The sequence below is a fragment of the Halichoerus grypus genome, chromosome 4, assembly GCF_964656455.1.
Source record: "Halichoerus grypus chromosome 4, mHalGry1.hap1.1, whole genome shotgun sequence".
Lineage (NCBI taxonomy): Eukaryota > Metazoa > Chordata > Mammalia > Carnivora > Phocidae > Halichoerus > Halichoerus grypus.
The window spans coordinates 190720856-190740026 of NC_135715.1; the positions used below are offsets into that span (position 1 = coordinate 190720856).

General features: G+C 42.8%; 2 protein-coding genes and 1 long non-coding RNA gene across 5 annotated transcripts in view; all 3 read left to right on the forward strand.

Moving 5' to 3' along the window:
* Positions 1 to 19171, forward strand: part of RAMP1 (receptor activity modifying protein 1) — a 202186-nt gene that overhangs the window by 86953 nt on the left and 96062 nt on the right. The window lies entirely within an intron of this gene.
* Positions 1 to 19171, forward strand: part of UBE2F (ubiquitin conjugating enzyme E2 F (putative)) — a 51801-nt gene that overhangs the window by 2954 nt on the left and 29676 nt on the right. Inside the window, exons 2-4 of one of the 3 annotated variants that reach the window (XM_036086465.2) lie at positions 1764 to 1897; positions 7961 to 7990; positions 11758 to 11823. In XM_036086465.2, the coding sequence (XP_035942358.1) occupies positions 1780 to 1897; positions 7961 to 7990; positions 11758 to 11823 (214 nt within the window). In that variant the 5' untranslated portion in view covers positions 1764 to 1779. Of the gene's footprint in view, positions 1 to 1763; positions 1898 to 7960; positions 7991 to 11757; positions 11824 to 11930; positions 12086 to 19171 lie in introns of those variants that run through there. The other 2 variants (XM_078071531.1, XM_036086466.2) reach the window with 2 other exon arrangements.
* Positions 13525 to 14763, forward strand: LOC144381667 (uncharacterized). The gene is made up of 2 exons (XR_013447437.1): positions 13525 to 14209; positions 14466 to 14763. It is a non-coding gene; the product is annotated as an uncharacterized LOC144381667 (long non-coding RNA).

The window sequence follows — 19171 nt, forward strand, 5'->3', positions numbered from 1 at the left end:
CTGAGAAGACATGTTGGTTATGGTCCAGGCCACTGTGTAGGTTCGCCTGGGGAGATGTCATGGTCAAGTGGCAATGAAGAAACTAGTGTTGGTTTGTTTTCACATTTGTGTCAACTTTATTGAGGCATGATTGAAGTACATGAAACTGCACATATTCGAAGTATGCAGTTAGATCAGTTTTGATATATATACCCCTGAAACCATCACCACACTCAAAATGTTTGTGTCATCTCCAGGAGGGAAACTGATGTTTCTGTGGTGACTGCTTCTGGCAGCTGAGTGGCCTCAACCAAGCCAGTTCCTGGGCTCCCATCGTCACAGGATCTACATCAGTAAAAAAAAAGAGTGGGAATTGGGAGTTGGAGGGGGAAGTCCTTCCCAGATTGAAATTTTAGGACCTTGTGAATACTAATGTGTAATAGAACCATCTTTTGAAGCATTTATTTATTTATTTATTTAAAGATTTTATTTATTTACTTGACAGAGAGAGAGAGATCACAAGTAGGCAGGCAGGCAGGCAGAGGCAGAGGGAGAAGCATGCTCCCCGCTGAGCAGGGAGCCCGATGTGGGGCTCAATCCCAGGACCCTGGGATCATGACCTGAGCTGAAGGCAGACGCTTAACCAACTGAGCCACCCAGGCGCCCCTCTTTTGAAGCATTTAAACCACTGACTCTAAAAGGGATTAGGTGTGTGTTTGTGTGGGGGTCATATACAATACAGAAGATCATATTCAGTATGTTTCTTTTTTATGGCATACATAATAGAAAATAAAATCTGACCGTCTTTGGAAGAGGGGGAGATATACAGAAGAAGATGGTATGAGAAGTTATGTAAAGAACCTGGGTTAAAAATGGTTAAAAATACCAGTGGGGGAAGCGTATTCTTATTTTGGCTTTCAGTATCTTAGCTTCAAACTAAAAGTTTGTGTTTGGGTCAAGTTTTTCATTTGGAAGTTTTAGATTGTTTTCTTTTGAAAACAATCAGAGTGGTATTGAAAGGAAATAATATGAAAGCAACAAAGGAAATTATGGAAATACTGGACCGGTGACCAGTTTTTGTGTTTGGTCTTCATTGTCTTTCCCAGTGAGCTTTCAGTGAGTTTCGGGGGGGTGCCTGAAACATAGATGGGTTGGAAGCAGCCAATGAAGAGAGTCTAGTTTGGGGCATTAATTATAACTTAATATTGTTGTTGATATTGCCTAAAAAATGTAAGTAAGACACAACATAAATAAATGCAAAGATGCTTCTTAAGTTTCCAGCCACACCTTTGTTAAAGGAAGAAGAAAAAGAAAGCATTGCATTGCTTCTTCCTACCCAGAGCTGATGCTCCCCTCAGTCTGCGATGGGCCAGGCACAGGGGCCACACACACAAGTGATTGGTCCCTGCAGCAGAGAGGGGCACACTTAGCCAGAGGACAGTGGTGGGCCAACGTGGAACCCATGGGTGGAGGCTCCCCTAGACCACAAGCTCACGGGATCTTTGTCACCACTGTGTCCCAGGACCTGGTGCCCAATGAATGTTAAATGCATGGCTCTCCGTTTTTAAAATTTTTGTGTACTTTAAAAAATTAGACTTACAGAGGATGGCATAGAGATTTCCCAGATTAATTGTAAAGGAATCCAATCTTATGAATGTGCCTTATATGCTGAATTTTTCTGTGACTAAATTATAGGAAAAAGTTAACCACCTATGGCCTTGTCTTCAATTTCCAGTCTTTGTCTAGAGACGTGTCCATAACCCTGCTTTTGGTCTGTCTTGCAGGGTAAAGGTAGCAGTAATGCTGACGTTGGCAAGCAAACTGAAGCGGGAGGACGGTCTCAAAGGGTCCCGGACGTCAGCCACGGCCTCCGACTCCACTCGGAGGGTATCTGTGAGAGACAGGCTGCTTGTTAAAGGTAATGTCATCCATGCAAGCTGGTTTCTCTCCTGTAACAAACTGAAGTCTGACTGGAGGCTCTTTGGGGATATGAAGCAGCCAGGTGCTGAGTAGAAATGCCTATTTGAAAATATTTAAAAATATAATTGCCTGTCACTTACAAGGACTTTGTACTGTGGGAACACTAAGGACAAGAAAATGTGGTATGTCTTACACACTTGGAATATGCTCTGTAGGGGCTGCCAGAATGCTGGTGGGAGGATTATGGTACTCTGGTCTCAGTGCTCTCAGTATCTGGCTGGTTGTGGGGGCGAAGGGGGAGCATCTTCCTTTCTTGTGCTCAATCACAAGGGGTTCCAGAGTCCCTCTCTAACACCTCAGCACCAATTTCTGGTCTGTAAAGGGAGGGAGTGGATTTCAGTAATCTCTAGGATCCTTCTGTACTTATTCAAGTCACAGCCTGAAGAGAGCTTTATACAAAATTAGTTCCCTTCACAAAATTAATAACTGAGTGTCCTAGAGCTGTAGTCTTTGGAGAAGGATTTATATAGTGTGTGAATATGCATGCGTTTGTATGGAATTTTTGTGTTCATTCATTGATCAAACTTAACAACTGTCAGGTGCAAAGGCAGTTTCCTGGGTCATGAGGACTACAGAAGATGAAGAAACAGTTCCTGCCTTAAGGAGCTTAGAATTTGTAGCACTTTTTACTTTATGGCATGTGTTTACATTTCTTAAGTGTATAGGAGCTAGGAAGCAACGAGTATGCAGTTGGTTAGGACTCCCTGTGAGACACCATGAGGTTGCTGGCATTTGTGTGTCCTGAAACAGACCTAACGGCGGGAGAGCTGGCATGGGTGCATGCACTGTTTGTCCTCAGAAACGAGGCACTGCTGAGCTTGGCAGGAGTGGCACCAGGAAGGCGTCAGGTTCAGGGAGTCTTGGGCGGTGCACTCTTCCTTATTCTCCCTGCCCCTGAATCTGGCCTTAGCTCTGATTTATCCAGCCTGATGGATGATGGAGTAAGAATCATTTCTTACCTTTTGACATCACCCACTATGTCAGATTGAATTCAGAATTGTGGTGGCAGTCAGAGGGTGAGACATGGGCTGCAGCTCCTCACTTGGATGGGCCTGATAGGACTTGAGTCTCTCTCCCAGATGCTGGCTCAAAGGTTCCATCTGCAGAGGAAGCCAGGAGCCAGGCAAGCTGGGGAAGGGGTTTGATGTGTTGACGCGGTCCTTAAGTGGAGGGTGTTTTAGTGCCCGGGAGTTAGAGTGAGGAATGCCCAGATGTTAGCTGAGGAGGAGCAGGTGGAAGCAGTGAGTAGACTGTTCCGTCTTCTTCACCTTATCCTTGTCATGGTTAATAGCTGTCGTACACAGGGCTCTTGGGACCGGGCCCTCCATTGGACACTTTATAGGGCAGTTCTTGTTTGACTTTTGCTAAGCCTTGCCAGGTGGGTTGTTCATTCTGCAGCTGAAGGACTGAGACTCAGAGAGGTTAAGAAACATGCCCAGATTACAACTTTATTGTAGCAGCACAGCCAGACCCACATTCTGGGGTGGTGCCGGCTCTGGGGGAGCAGACCCAACAAGCAAAAGCTGAATGAGCAGAACGGAAGTGCAGGTCCACTGAAAAGAGCTCCACCTTCAGGGAGGTGCACGGGCTCCTGCACACCTTCCACCCTGCTCAAGGATTCACCTGGCAGCTCTCAAATGGCTCTAGGGCCTGATGCAGCCCCGGGGAGCCCATGGAGGCTCATAAAGCTGGACTCCGCCCCCGCTCCCAGGACAGATGTCTTTGGCTGGGTTTACAGGGCCCTGCTAAGGTCCTTTGACTTTGTGAGACTCATCAGAGAGAGAGGTGCAAAACCACCTCGTGGGGCCACCTATTTCCATCCTCCCAGGGCACTGGTGATGATCAGGTTTCTGGGGTAGTTGTGGGCAGCAGGGCTCAGTGTAACACACACCTCACGTGGCCTGCTCCCTCCTGCCTCGGGGCTGTTGGACCAGGTTGGGCTGGCTGAGTGGTGAGCAGTTTGGGCATGTGGTGGAGGGTGGGTAGAGAGCAAGGGTGGGCCTGGCCTGAGAGAGGGGGCTGTGAAAAACAGACGCATAAGGAAGGATGCTCTGCTGGTCTGCACCTAGAGCACTCCTTTGCTTGGCTGGATGTTGGAGAGGTCTTCATTCTGGGGATTTCGAATGGTGGAAGTGGTGTGTGGAGTCCAGGAGTCCGTGGCATTGTGGGCCCTTGAGGGGTGATTACTGCGAAATTCTTTCCAGGGGAAACCCCCTTTGGGAACTTTGAAAAAAGTTGGATGTCTGAGTTCAACAAGATTGCTCTAGTCAGCGCTGTCATCCTGGGCTGTGGCTTTGGCTCATGTGGGAATGTTACTCATGAGGATCATTAGTTTGTAGAAAAGTATGTTAATGTGTCTTGGGATTCAGTGCCATAGGCTGGATTCCTAGGAGTGGGGAATTGTATCAGGATAGTTATAAAGGAGTATCCCTGGGACTGATACCTGTGTAGCATAGACTTCTTGTACATAGATTCTAAGGCGATAGCTACTGATACTAATGAATTCTTATTTGCCATCATTTGAAGTGTAGAGAAACTATGTGTCATTTGTGACAACTCCATGAGAGTATGTGGCTTATTTTATCTTCTGCACTGGACTGAACTAAAATGCTGAATATCTTTATTGAAATTCTTGTGCTCCTAAGATTATATTTCTTGCCTGCTCTTGGACCAAAAGCCTGCAGCGGCCCTGACTATGGTGGGGCTCTCCTGGCTCTTGTCCACTTCCCTTGACTGAGTAACGCTGAACCTGGAAATGCAAGCATAATGCTCATCTTTGGAGTTGAATTCTAGACTACAACGTGAAGTTGTTAAATCCATCTATGTAAATAGCTGTGTGTGAATATTTTAACCTGGCCAAATACCCTGTAGCAGTTTCCAATACCTGGGGAGAGTAAAAGATTCAGAGGCCTGGGCCCCACGTAAAACTTTTGGTGTAATGGGTCTGCATAGGACTAAGAGTTTTAAAAGCTCAGTAGGTACTAGATTATGGTGATGAATGCACAACTCCAGGTTTTACTAAAAATTATTGAATCATATGCTAAAAGTGGGTCTATTTTATAGTAAATTGTACCTCACCAAAGCTGTTTTTAAAGGGGGGAGGCAGCAAAAAACTCTCCAGGTGAGTGATGTGCAGCCAGGGCAGAGATTCCCTGTCCTACAGACAGGCTTCCTGGGGACACAAGCCTCTTACCCCCTGTCCCATCCCTGTGGTGCAGGGGTCTGGTTCTGTTGCTCAGTCACCCCCACACCCCTGGTCAGTGCCTTGTGTCCTCTTGTGTCCTGACCTCCCTTTTCCCCGTCCCTTGGCACCAGACAGTCTTCTCAAACATTTTGCTTCTGTTTTGTGGCCCCCTCCTCCTCAAATCCTCTGGGCATGTTTTTTATTTCACTGGGTTTTTTAAAGCTGGACTGCCAGAGTTCTCACAACTGTAGATAGGACAGGCTTTCCCCGAAAGCCAATTCCGACATCAGCCTCTCAAAACAAGGGCCCCCAAGGACAGTTTCTTGTAAGTTCTTACCATCAAACTAAGTAATAGTATAATAAAATATGCAAATGCATATAGTTTTAAAACATACAGTTTAATTATATAGGTAACATTTATTTTAAAGTGATTAATGAATGACTCATTTGATAAAATATGTGCTTTTTTGATAAAACAAATGCCCTGTATGAGTGGCTGGGGCAGAGTGTGGCCCTGGGTGGCCCTCGGAGGACCCGGTGTCGGTGGCCTCAGAGTGGTAGCACTGTGGTCTCGGCCCCCCTTTGCCGCACACTGTTTTCTTTAGTGGGTGCCCTGCTCCAAGGAAGGGTGAGGACGCGCCAGTCAGAAAGACGAAACTAAAGATCACTGTGGTCATTAGAAGAAGAAGAATAGTGAACGTTCATAGGATTCTTAATTATGGTTTGTTATGTGACTATATTTTAAATATACCATAACTCAAGGCGGCCAAGAAAACGGACTTCCCAGGCTTGCACTTCATCACAAAACTTGTTCCTTTTCCAGTCACAGCAAGAGGATAATTAACTGTCACTCCTCTCCACATGCCCTGCTCCACTGAAGAGATTGGCTCTTTGTCTCTCCCTGGCTAGAGCATCAGATGGAGCACTGTAGCCCATGCGGGCACCTTTCCATTCCCTAGCTCCTCTCTCCTCTGCCCCACTCCACTTTTCTGAGTGCCCATTCTAAGTACCTGGACCCCAGAGTGAACACAGGTAGTGGGCCTCCTGTCTGTACCCAGATTCTCAAAAAGCTGATATTAAAGGCTTGTGCGTCTCTCAAACCCTTGGCCTCAGAATGGAGCCACCTGCCAGTCTTCCCACTACTGCACGCAGTGTTCAGCTGTGCCACGTGGTGGCCTCTGCTGTCCTCTTCCCCTCCTGCCCACCGCTCCATACTTGACATGAAGGAATTGTCGTATCCACTGCCTCCATATTTTGACCACCCGTTTACTTCTTAGTTTTTCGTAATCTGGTTTCCATCCTGCCACCTGCCTTCCTGCTGTTTCCAATGCCCTCAGCAGTGTCTGATCCACATCTGATGGCCTTGACTGGGGCCTCATTTCCCTTGGATCAGTCTGTGCCCTGAGTCCCTATGTTCCCCACCTGTCTCCTGTTTTTCCGCCTTTTATCATGAGGGACCTCCTTGCCTTTGTCCTCTGCTCTCTGCCAAGCTTCGTTCTTTTCACTAGTTTCCCCTCTGTCAGTCTCATGACTGACAGGTGGCATCACTGTGGGGACTCCTCGGCCTTAGCCATGCACCCGGATTTCAGCTTCCTCCTTCCAGGACTTCCCCAGCATGTCTGCCCTCTGCCATCTCTGACCCTCCCACCCCACACAGCTGGCAGAGCCTTTTGTCTTCTGTGCGCTCAGGCACCCCAACTCGCCCTGCCTTTGCTAGGCCCTTGCTGCCTCACGGAGTGCCCAACCCACAGGTCACCTGGCCTCTGCTTTGCCCTTTCAAAAGTTGTCCTCTTGAGGAAAGTTTGGAAACTTTGTTCAGAAATGTCCCTCTGCTCCCTATCGCTGCAGATTTAAGTTTAGAATTCTAAGCCATGCACTCGGGGCCCTCCGAGATCCTGGCCCTGTTTTTCCACCTTGTTTCCTGTGGCTCTGTTGTACCCATTGCTCTGACTGCACTGTGTGCCTTCTGGTTTCTGTGCTTGTCTATGTTCTGTGCTTTTGCACATCACTAACCTAGCTTCTAGGAATGCTTTTTTTCCTCTTCTGCTGGACTTCATTCTATTTATTCTTTAAAGCCTGGCCCATAGACCTCCTTTCTCTAGTCTCCACAGCTGGGGGGAATCTTTGTGCGCCCAGAACCCCAGAGCATATTCTGTTATGTTGGAGGCACCGCTGACTTGCCTGCCCACTTATTTCTCGGTGCCCCCAGACCTCAGCTCTTAATAGTCGTAGTGGGGGGTTTGCAGCTTTGTCTTGGCAGAAGGATGCTGGGCTTAAACACTGAGTGAGTGATGATTCAAAGGGCCAAGCCTCCAAGTCCCCCTTCCTTGGGCGGTTAGCAAGATGTTAACAGATAGCTGGATAACAGCGCAGCCTGGGGCCCCGGCAGGAGGCCGAGTTTTCTCTCCCTGGAGATGTTCAGGCACACACTGGGTGAGCTGCACAGGAAGACAGGTCTAGAAGAACTGGAAGAGACACCAGGTGTATATATAAATCAGATTCCAAGGGCAGTAGTTCTGCTATGTGGGGGAACAAGACTTTCAAAAACACTTTAGTGACTGTTTACCTATGGGTGATTTCTATGTGAATTTTAAATGATCTTCATTTATACTAAGTACATTTTCAAGGGCCTATGACTGTACTTGCCGGCATCCCACAAGTCCCTTTGTGTCTTTGAAAGCAATTCCATGGCTTGAAGTCTGAACGTTAGACCAAGTGTAGGTTTTAGTTACTTCAGTCCCTTTTGTTCCTCAGCGTTTTGGGAGAAGTTGCCAATTTAGTTGACTGATACTAACAACAGTCTTTTTGTTTCCACAGAGGTTGCGGAGCTTGAAGCTAATTTACCATGTAAGTACAGCATTCCCACCCAGACAGTAAGTGCTGCAAAGTAATTGCATGGAGAAGCTTTTTTTTTTTACGTTTTAATAACCTTGCATAGCCAAAAGCCTGTTTTTCATGTGTGTTGGGAGTAAAAGTTTTAATTTTGTGCAAACAGGTAGCAGAATTTTGTTGAGGCTCGGGTAAGAGTGAGATATTTACCATCTTTGTGACTGTAGCACGGAGGTGCCCCCTCTCTCCTTACAGTGGCAGAGGTGACTTGGCTGGGTTTCGTATCTCTTCCACAGTGTTCTGTCCCATGTCCTCTTTGAGTAAAAAGATCTATAAATCAGTGACAGATGATCCTGTTTTCATGAGCGACAGTACCACCTTTTTGGTCCAGAAAGTGCTTGCCTGTAATGTGTCTCTCTACGTGAGCTGGGGTGACCACACCCCTTATGTCACCAGGTATCCTCACCTTGGTCCTTCCCACTCAGACACACAGACCCACGGCGCAGTCATCACTCGTGAGCAAGCTCGCTTACCTGGGCAGTTAATTTGTGTGATATGTCAAAGAGTTGTTTTTCTTTTCCTGTTATTAATCCTTCCCAAATTTTTATAATACCATTAAAGCCTGAAAGTTTTGATCATTTTAGTATTTTTTTGAATTAGAACTTTTTATCATCATATTTGGTTAAAAATAGTTCTGAGGCTGAGGATGTTTGTCAGTGTGAGTGAAATATTTTATACGTGGTCTGGGTGAATGCTCTAGAAAGCTTGATCTCTCTGGCCCATCTGACACGGATAAGAGAGGGGCCATTCCTGCCACCAACTATAGTTAGAAGGATGATGGTGGGTATGACCTTTAAGTGGTTGTAAAATCATTTGTAAGGATAAGTACACATAATTTCTTGAAAAATTATTTTTAATGTATGGCATTTATCTGTGGGTGTGGTGGGTTGTGATATAAAATAGGTTTCTTAGTGTGGGTCTCAGTCAAAAATGTCTTAAAAATCCCTGAATTGCTTGATCTCAAAGTTTTCTTCTAGTCAGAACTGGAAGGAAGTGTCTTGGGGTTCTCTTAAAGGGTATATGTGTGTGTGTATATATATATATATATATATATATATACACACACACACATGCATACATTTAATCAAAGGCCACAAAAACTTAGCACTTACACACGGTTCATTTTGTCCTTAAATATGACTCTTACAGAAATTGTTGGTTTTTAACCCATAAAGGATAGCTTTAACTTTATCTAAAATTTTGGTTTGAAAACAGTTAAACTTTGGGGGGCACCTCGCTGGCTCAGTCAGTGGAGCATACACTCTTGAGCTCAGGGTCGTGAGTGCAAGCCCCATGTTGGGCAGGGAGCCTACTTAAGAAAAAGAAAAAATTGTAAAAACAATGTGTAATTGGTTTTCAAACCAGGATTTTAACTAAACACCTTAGGTTTGAAAAAGGCATCTCCCTAGCATTTATGGCTAAAGTATCCGATTAAAGAGACTACATGCTATCTCTTTTCTTGCTTTCTCCCTACCCTCTGTGCCATCAGAGTGGAGAAGTCTAAATTAGTTTATACAAGTAAGCCATGCTTTCCAAAAGTATGCAACTCATTACTCTAAAGAGGAAACAAGAAGCCACCCTAAAGAATAAATCTCTAGTATCATATCTAGTATTAATAATATCTCTAAAGTATTAACTGAGAAAAACAAAATAACTTCCCTATGTAGCAGTGCTGCTTAATAATCATTCAGAACTAGTTTGGAGCTCTGTATATGCGAGTTTATAGAAGTTTCTCTGTTGGCAAAAAATACCTCTTTCAGATAGATGGAAATACAAAATCGTAGCCCATGCCTGCAGACAGAGGAAAAGCTTTGAACTAAAGCAAAAACCTGTCTCTTAACTTTTTGTTGTAGTTGTTGTTGTTAGTAGACTTTTTTGAGCTTTAAAATGTTTGGTTCTTTTCAGTACTTGGATTGTTTTTTTTTTTTTTTTTTTTTTTTTAAAGATTTTTATTTATTTATTTGACAGAGAGATAGCGAGAGCAGGAACACAAGCAGGGGGAGTGGGAGAGGGAGAAGCAGGCTTCCCGCCGAGCAGGGAGCCCGATGTGGGACTCGATCCCAGGACCCTGGGATCATGACCTGAGCTGAAGGCAGACGCTTAACGACTGAGCCACCCAGGCGCCCCGTACTTGGATTGTTTGTTAATCTCCCTTGGTAACTTCTTTATTATTGGTGGGCTAATCTGTTCTAGAGGGATGGATTTCTATGTCTATCCTTCTACTGAAACAAAGGAGAATGCAAAGTATGAAAACAAAGGAATACTGCCGACTTCAGCCAATCAGTGAGACGTTCCCCAAGCCCTTGTCCTATGTTTCTGTTGCATAGATCTCACTGGAAAGATAGCATTTCTCATTTCAAGTCAAGATTAGGAGAAATGAAGCCCATATACAGTTCACATGTGTGGTTTGGGCAAAAGTCTTGAACTCCATGGCTCCCAGCTTCATTATTTCTAAAATAAGGAATGTGACAGTGTAATCTGTAAGACCCCTTCTTGCTCTTCTAGATTGTTACCTTTTACTCTACAATGAATTTTCTGAGGAATTGGCCAAAAACAAACTAACAAACAAAACCCCCTTAACAGTTCTGTGTGGTTTTTATGCCTCACACCTGGCATGTTCCTGAAGTAATGAAATGAGGCGTGGTATAGGGAGAAGAACCATGAACTCATCTTTAATTTGGGAACAAAACCTGTTGATAACCTGTGTGATCCTGGGCTGGTCACTGAACCCTCTCCTGACCTTTGTGTTATCTCATGCTTGAGGACATTGAACTAGATGATCTCTAAGGACCACTTCTAAGTCTAAATTTGAATCATCCTATTTTTGATGAAATTTCATACCATTGTAAAACCAGACAAATTTTTCAGTGGTGGGACTTGTAAGAAATAAAGTCAGTAAGTGACCCAAGGAGTTTAGCATATTTTCTGAGTTTATAAAATAATAGACAATTTCTGCATATATTCCTTCCCAATTTAGTGGGTATTTATTCCTTGTGTATTTACCATTTTTTGATATCATTTGTTTGAAGGAAGCAGATATAGGATGTAGCCAGTTTCCCCTGTCTGTACCACTAGCCATTAGCTCTTCCCCAGGGAGAAATCCTTGTCCTGACTTACCAGACCCCTCTGATGAGGTACAGTGGGCATAGGGCGTTGCCATCTGAGCAGAGCATCATTTCACCAGCAAAGCAAACTGAGCTACCAGTTGGGTTGTGAAGACTTTCTTTCCCTCCTATTTAATGCCATGGTAAACTCTGGGTATGAGTTAATTTCATGGAAATCCTTCTTTTGAACTTCAGTTTACTGTGGTGGGTATGAATAAGTATGGTGGTGGGTGAACAGCCCAGAAGTTTGGCCTAAGTTCTTCTGGTTTTGCCATGTTTAGTTAGCCTTACCCACATGTGTTCATCTCCTTGAGATGTGGTTTTCTCTTTTCAAAGTAAAGTAGCATAATTTTTGAAGTTAATGGAAAGATCTCAATTTTTAGTGACTGTTTAAAGGTTGGAAGAAACCATCTCAATTTGGAATTAGCAAGTAAAAGGCTGTATGGCAAAATCACTGGTTTGCAGTTTTAGCACAGTGGCACAATTATTGTCAAACCAAGAGCAAGGTGGAGTCTACAAACTCCTCTGCCACCTTCAACTCCATGTGTGTTTCAAGGTTAGCCTCCACATAAGGACTGCTGCTAGCTGCCAGACCCTCCTGATGTGCTGTTTCTTTTGCAGGTACATGTAAGGTGCATTTTCCTGATCCAAACAAGCTTCATTGCTTTCAGCTAACTGTAACCCCAGGTAATATTCTTACATACTTAAGTGTTAAAGCGATTTTCAGACAGCAAAGTTTAAAGGCTGCCCAAATCTAGAATCTTTGGCTTGATTTGTCCTCTCACTTTTGAAAGTTATGACAGTTACAACTATTCCACATGAAGACAAGATATGTGCTTTGTAGTCAAAGAAAGCAGAATAAAGGGAATCTGTGGCATTCGGTGTATACTCGGAAACGAAGTACAGACTGTGACAACTGGAGTGAAGGGCCCCAGAAGCTGTTGGTACGGTGAGCTTTGAAATCGTAACTGGGGTCTGACCCTGCTCTGCCTTTTGGTGGCAGTGGGATCGTGGTTCAGTTGCTTCATAACCTCTTTGCGCAGCCCACCCAGCTAGAAAGGGGGGATCAAATAGGACCTATCTCATGGGACAGTTATGATGATTAAATAGATAATGTGTGTGAAGCATTTCAGCCCAGGGTCTGGCACAGGGAGGTAAGCAGATTACTAGCTGTCCTCATTAGGACTGGTAAGTCTCCAAGCTCTAGGCACTCCGGGATGGTAACCTGTCCCTCCTTGGTCAGACTGGGCAGCAAGATGGAGGACTTGGGTTTTTTTCTCGCTCCAGTGCAGCTCTGAATGTTGCAGATTCTAGCCTGGCACGGACCACCAGTGTTTACATTGGGCAGAGGGTGCTATGCTGTGGGCAGCCGGTGCTGCTGTGGGGTAGGTGGGGAAGGGAGTGTTGTGGAAGAAATGGAGGGTGTTATTTTATTTGGGGGATGGAAAGGGAATGAGAAACTGAGAATAATGAGTCACTAGCTAATTAGAAAGTGAGAGAGAATACAGAATTTCAGTAGGCGATAATGAACCCACAGATAAGACCTGGCAGTTGTCTCCCTGCAGGTAGGATGGATTATTTTCTGTGGAAGATGTTTTATAATAACAGGAGAAATCCCATTTTCAGAATGTGCTTGAAAACTTAAAAACTCATTTAATCTGTGTGGTGGTTCTACAAACATCTCTAGACATGTCCGTAAACTCAGTCTGGTACCGTTTTGCACTAAGAAAGCACTAGGAGGGAGTTAATATCAGAACACAGTCCGTAGAGGTGGGGCGTTCCACGTGCCTGACGTCAAGAGATAACCAAAGCTCAGGACTTTAAGCTAGGAAATGATGAAAATTATAACCATTCTTTGGCCACCTTCATAAAACATGGTGCATCGTGCTGTTTTTAGCAAGGGCTTTAATGTTTCTTGGTGACTCGGGGTCACCATTCTGAACATCATTTACTATTACTGTTGAGTAATGCAGAGTATTTTCATAAATTATTGTGGTGATTGAGATTGGTTCTGTGTGTACTAAGTGGTCTCAGACTGCGTGTTTGGAGTAAACACGTTTACTCGCCTCTGTCTTCCTAGGGCATTTTCAGTGGCTGGCAGGGATTCCGTTGCCCTGCTCCCTGCCCGGGCGTGGGCTCTGTGGTCCGTCCCAGCCATTCAGAGACCTTTGTTGAGTTTGCTGGGCTTGTTACCATCTTACGTGGGTTTGTGTCAAGTCCAGCCTCTGAGAAAGAGTTTCTCCTTTTGCTTTTTCTTTTTTTAACTGAATTTTTTTTAATGGAATTAATGGATGTTATGATTACTGAGATTATGTACATGACACCATCTTTGATGTTTTTAGTGTTCTTGAAAGTGGAGCACAGTTGCTAGAGTTTTGATATCCCACTGTTCCATCAGATTAAAAAGTAACTTGTGTTTCGGTGCCTGTAACTATTTAGTACCTTAGCACTTGTATTGGTGATAAGTGTACATCATGGACACGATTACCACAGTGAGCTGTGTGCTCAGCATGCACTTCAGATGCTGTGTGTATGCCCTTATCTTGTGGTGTTTGTGCGTCGGAAAGCTGCTCTGGTTCCTGCCCTTTGTTATTAAGAGAAACGTGGCAGAGACCTGCCAACCCTAAAAACTTGTCTAATATCATAGTCTTAAAACAGCTTTTTGGAGTCCTGCTCCTCTTAGCATTGGGAAGAAATTAAAGAGATATGCCTAACTGATAAAAGTTTTAGCTATGTATGAAGCAGATGGGTTTGAAACCGGCTCATTGGCAGCAGCCAGTACTCTGCACACTCAGTGATTAATACGATCTAGATATTTGGGTGGTCAGGGTGGGAGAACTGTATTGGTAGTTGAAGCTCAAAGCTCTTTTTTACCTGGTTCCTGGCAAGATAGTTCCTGTTAATACTTGGTAACATTTTCATAGTTTTGTTTTTAGACTGTCCTTCATGCTTAGGAGTAAATGTACTCTTCAGAGAAAAGATGGAAATGTATTTTGGTGGTAGAGGAAAAGAACTGAATTTAAGAGGGGACAAAAATCTCCACATCAACTCAACAAAATAAGAAAAAATACTAGTAAGTGAAACAAAACGAGAAAAAGCGAACACTTAAGGACTTGCTGAGATACTCCCTGGAGTCTTCGGTGAAATTGGAAGGACAGTTTGGAAAACTGTTGCCCAGCTAACTTGCGGGGGTCCCCTCAGCCTGCCCCACTGTGACGTGGAGCTTTTAGGCAGAGAGGAACATGGACTTAAATAACAGTTTTGTTTTGTTTTTTAATTTTAGTTTTTACTTTTTTTTTTTTTAAAGATTTTATTTATTTATTCTTCAGAGACAGAGAGAGAGAGAGAGAGAGAGAGAAGCAGAGGGAGGAGCAGGCTCCCAAGGAGCAGGGAGCCCGATGCGGGACTCGATCCCAGGACCCTGGGATCATGACCTGAGCCGAAGGCAGACGCTTAACCATCTGAGCCACCCAGGCGCCCTAGTTTTTACTTTTTAAATAAATTTTACTGAGGTATAAAATAATAAAATGTACTAATTTGGACTGTGTCTTAATAAGTTTTGAAAAAATTTGTACACCTATGTAACCACAACCCCAGTAAAGCTATTTCCAGCAGTTCCAAAATTCCCTTCTGTCTCTGCAGTCAGTTCCTTGCCCCTGGCTACCCACCCAAAATTCCTTTCTGATTTGTTACCATAAATGACTTTTGTCAGTTCTTTAATTTCATATAAATGGAATCTTATATATGTACTCTTGTCTCTGACTTCTTTCGTATAAGTTGTTTTAAAATTCGTATGTGTTGTATCAGTGGTTTGTTTCTTTTTGTTTTATGAGTATGCCATAATTGCTCATTTTCCTATTCATGGACATTTGAATTCTTTCCAGCTTTTCGCTATTATGATACAACTGCTGTGTTAGCATTTTCATATCATCCTTTTTATACTCCTATTTTTCATTCATTCATTTTCTCTTTAATTCCAGTTATGAGTGAAATTTCTGAGTCATAGGAAGATCTATATTTAGCTTTTTAAGAACTTTCTAAAGGGGTTGTGCTATACACCGACCACAATCTATAGGGGTTATACTATACGCTGACCAGCAATGTATGAGAAATTCCGATTGTTCTACATACTTCTCAGTATTTGGATATGAATAGTATTTCATTGTGGTTTTAATTTGCATTTCTCCAGTGCTGGGATTTTGATTGAGACGGTGTTGACTTTTTAGATCAGTTCTGTGGGAAATGACATCTTCACAGTGTTGAGTCTTTTTTTTTTTTTTTTTAAGATTTTATTCATTTATTTGAGAGAGATAGAGAGTGAGAGAGCATGAGACGGGGGAGGGTCGGAGGGAGAAGCAGACTGCCTGCTGAGCAGGGAGCCCGATGCGGGATTTGATCCTGGGACTCCGGGATCATGCCCTGAGCCGAAGGCAGTCGCTTAACCAGCTGAGCCACCGGGGCACCCCCACAGTGTTGAGTCTTGCCATGCATGAGCACGTGAATGTTTCCACTTATTTAGATTTTCCTTACTTTCAGCAGTGTTTTGTGCTTTTCAGTGTATAGGTCTTGCAAATACAACACCAAGTATTTCACGTTTTATATTTTTTATATTCCTGCCATAAACCCTACTTGGTCATGATATGTTATCCATTTTCTTTATATTGCTGGATTAAATTTGTTAATATTTTGATATAGAATTTTATGTCCGTATTCATGAGGAATGTTGGTTTATATTTTTCTCTTTTTGTGATTATTTTGTCTGGTTTTGGCATCAGAGCAATGCTAGCCTGGTAGAATAAATGAAGAAGTGTTCCCTCTTGTTTGCTGAGAGTTTGTATAGGATTGGGTATTATTTCTTCCTTAAATATTTGATAGAATTCACCAGTTAAATAGTCTGGACCTAGAGTTTTCTTTCTGGAACATTTTTACTTATGAATTCGAAAATAGATACAGAGTTATTCATCTTCTATGTTTCTGAACTCAGCTTTGGTAATTTTTTTCTTCCAAGGAATTTGTTTTCACCTAAATTGCAGAATTTATTGATAAAGAAGTTGTTCAGAATATTCTCTTATTCCACTACTCTGTGTAGGATCTGTACTGATGTCCCCTTGTTCATTCCTGATATTGGTAATTTGAGTCTTCTCTTTTTCTTGATCATGTTAGTTAGCTTGAAGTTTATCCAGTTGATCTTTGCAAAGAACTCACTTTTGTTTTTCTCAGTTGTTTCTGCATTTCATTGATTTCTGCTCTTTATTATTTCCTTCCTTATATTTTGGGTTTAATTTGCTTTTCTTTTCCTACCCTTTTTTTTTTTTTTAAAGATTTTATTTATTAGGGGCTGGGTGGCTCAGTTGGTTAAGATCTGCCTTCGGCTTAGGTCATGATCCCAGGGTCCTGGGATCAAGTCCCACGTTGGGCTCCTTGCTCAGCGGGGAGCCTGCTTCTCCCTCTCTCTCTGCCTTCTGCTCTACCTACTTGTGCTCTCTCTCTCTCTCTCTGTCAAATAAATAAATAAAATCTTTTTCTTTAAAAAAAAAAGATTTTATTTATTAGAGAGTGCACACACACCTGTGCAGGTGGGGGGAGGGGCAGAGGGGGAAAGAATCTCAAACTGAACCCGTGCTGAGCCCAGAGCCTGACACAGGACTTGATCTCACCACCCTGAGATCATGACCTGAGCTGAAATCAAGAGTCTGTCCCTTAACCTACTGAGCCACCCAGGTGCCCCCTTTTTCTACTTTCTTAAGGTGGAAACTTAGATCATTGATTTAAAAAAATTTTTCAAAGCAATATTGGTTGAGGTGTAAGTTACATTTTTAGCTAAATGCTTTTGAGTTTCACCTGTATTGTTGCATTAATTGGTATTTTGTATCTTTTTTTGTTGAGTTTTATTCTGTCCTATATGTGTATTACTAGTTTATCAGTTCACCGGTTGATAAACCTTTGTGTTGTTTCCACTTTGGAACCATTGTGCATAAAGCTGCTATAAAAACCTTTGTGTGCAGGTCTTTGCCATTATGTTTTTATTTTTCCGGGCAATGGAATTACTGGGTCATGCGGTAAGAGCAAGTTTAACTTCATAAGACACTGCTATATAGTTTTCCAGAATGTAAGTACTATTTTGCAGTCCTGCTAGCAATGAATGAGAATTCCATTTACCTCACATTCTTGCCAACAACTGTTATTGTCAGTCTTTTCAATTTTAGCCATTTTCGTGGGTGTATCTCATTGTGACCTTTATTTGCATTTCTCTAGTGACTAGTGGTGTTAAACATCTTTTCCTGTGCTTGTTTGCTATTTGTGTATCTTCTTTGTTCAAGTGTCTCTTCAGATATTTTTCCCATTTAAATTGGTTGCTTGTCCTGTTGTTATTGAATTGTAAGGTTTATATAACTGGATATAAGTTCTTTATTAGATTTGTGGGGGGGGTTAATGGTTAATAACATCTTTTTTATTAATGTTACACATAAAAATTCTGATTAGGGAATTCTATAGCTGCATTGTAAATCTTGTGTATTTGTGTGTGTGTTCATCCTAAATTTGTTTCTAAATGTGTTAGATTATTCATGTTTTCTTAATTTGAACATTTAATTTATAAAAACTCCCTAATTGGTACATGACAGTAAAAGTGTAGCATACATTAAGTCATAAAATTTTGATTGATTTATCTGTTACCCCTATTAATGTTTGATTAATGGTCCCTTCTTAGCTTTGTTTCAGAGCTTTGGGCTTATAGAAAGTTTCTAAATGTGAAATACAGTAAGATCCCAATTTCTGAACAAAGAAATGTGGTTGATAAGCCTGAAACATGGGTTTCTTTCCACTCTTGAACATTTGGAACAACATTTAAATAATCGTGGAGATTTTAAAAGCTGTCGAGATGGAGCAGAGCACTGAAGCAGGCCCTTTGCCTTGACCTGCACTGCAGTCGTTCATGGTTAGCACATCAAGGTTTCAGACCCAGAACGCATACTCTCCCTGGTTCTTTCTAGATTCACTTTTAATTTTAAGATGGAGATAACCATCATGAGGGGATAAATTTGAAGAGGAACAGACTTTTTCCTGGTGAAGTCTTTTCTTTCAGTTAAACCCTAGAAATACAGGTGGCAATTCTTCTCCTTTTATATGTAATAGAAGTATGGTGTGAGCATTTAAGACTGTCCGTTATCCACCTTTGCATTGGTTAACTTTTGTTGGGAAAACATCCACTGCTCTTTTCTTGGCTCCTTCCAGAAGCTCCAGGTAAGCTTCTTGACTTACCATCCCATGTGTCTGACGCACACTGTTCTCATGACGATTTCTGCCCACCCCCCCCACATGTAACTGCGAGGCACATTCTTCCTCGGGACACTCAGGTTTCCTCCAGTGACAGATTAAATGTCTGACTTACTGTTTTTAAAGCTGTTCATTACCATGCTTAACGTATATTCTTATGGTCACCAATAAAAACCTATATAATGTGTATAAAGCTGTTTCAATGCTGAGTTTTCTGGCATGCTGTAAAAATTGCCAGCACTCTTGGTTTCCTGTCCCATCTGTGAGTGCCTTTTATGTGTCATAGGCTTTTTTTTTTTAATCTTTTTCAAAAATCATGTGTAGCGGAAATCTAATTGACAGTTCACTGTTCTGGGGTGTTCTCTGCATTTGACAAACAGTGTATAACCACCAGTACAGTCTAGATGCAGGATGTTTCTGTCAGCTCAGAAAGGTCCCCTGGCCCCTGGCAGCCATTGTCCCCGTCATTATGCCTTTTCCAGAATGCCGTATAAATGGGCCGAAACAATATGTAGCATTTGTATATGGCTTCTTTCACTTAGCACAGTGCTCTTGAGATTCCACCGTGTGCTGCCGTGTGTCATCATTTCCACTGGCTGTCACTGAATTTGAAGGTGGAGGAAGAGCCTTTGAAGCTAAAAAGTGAAGGAAACAGATTTTCCCCAGAGCCTCCTGAAAGGAACACAGCCCTGCCCACTCCCTGATTTTAGCCCCATGCCGCGCATTTTGGACTTCTGACCAACAGAAGTTAGTAAATTTG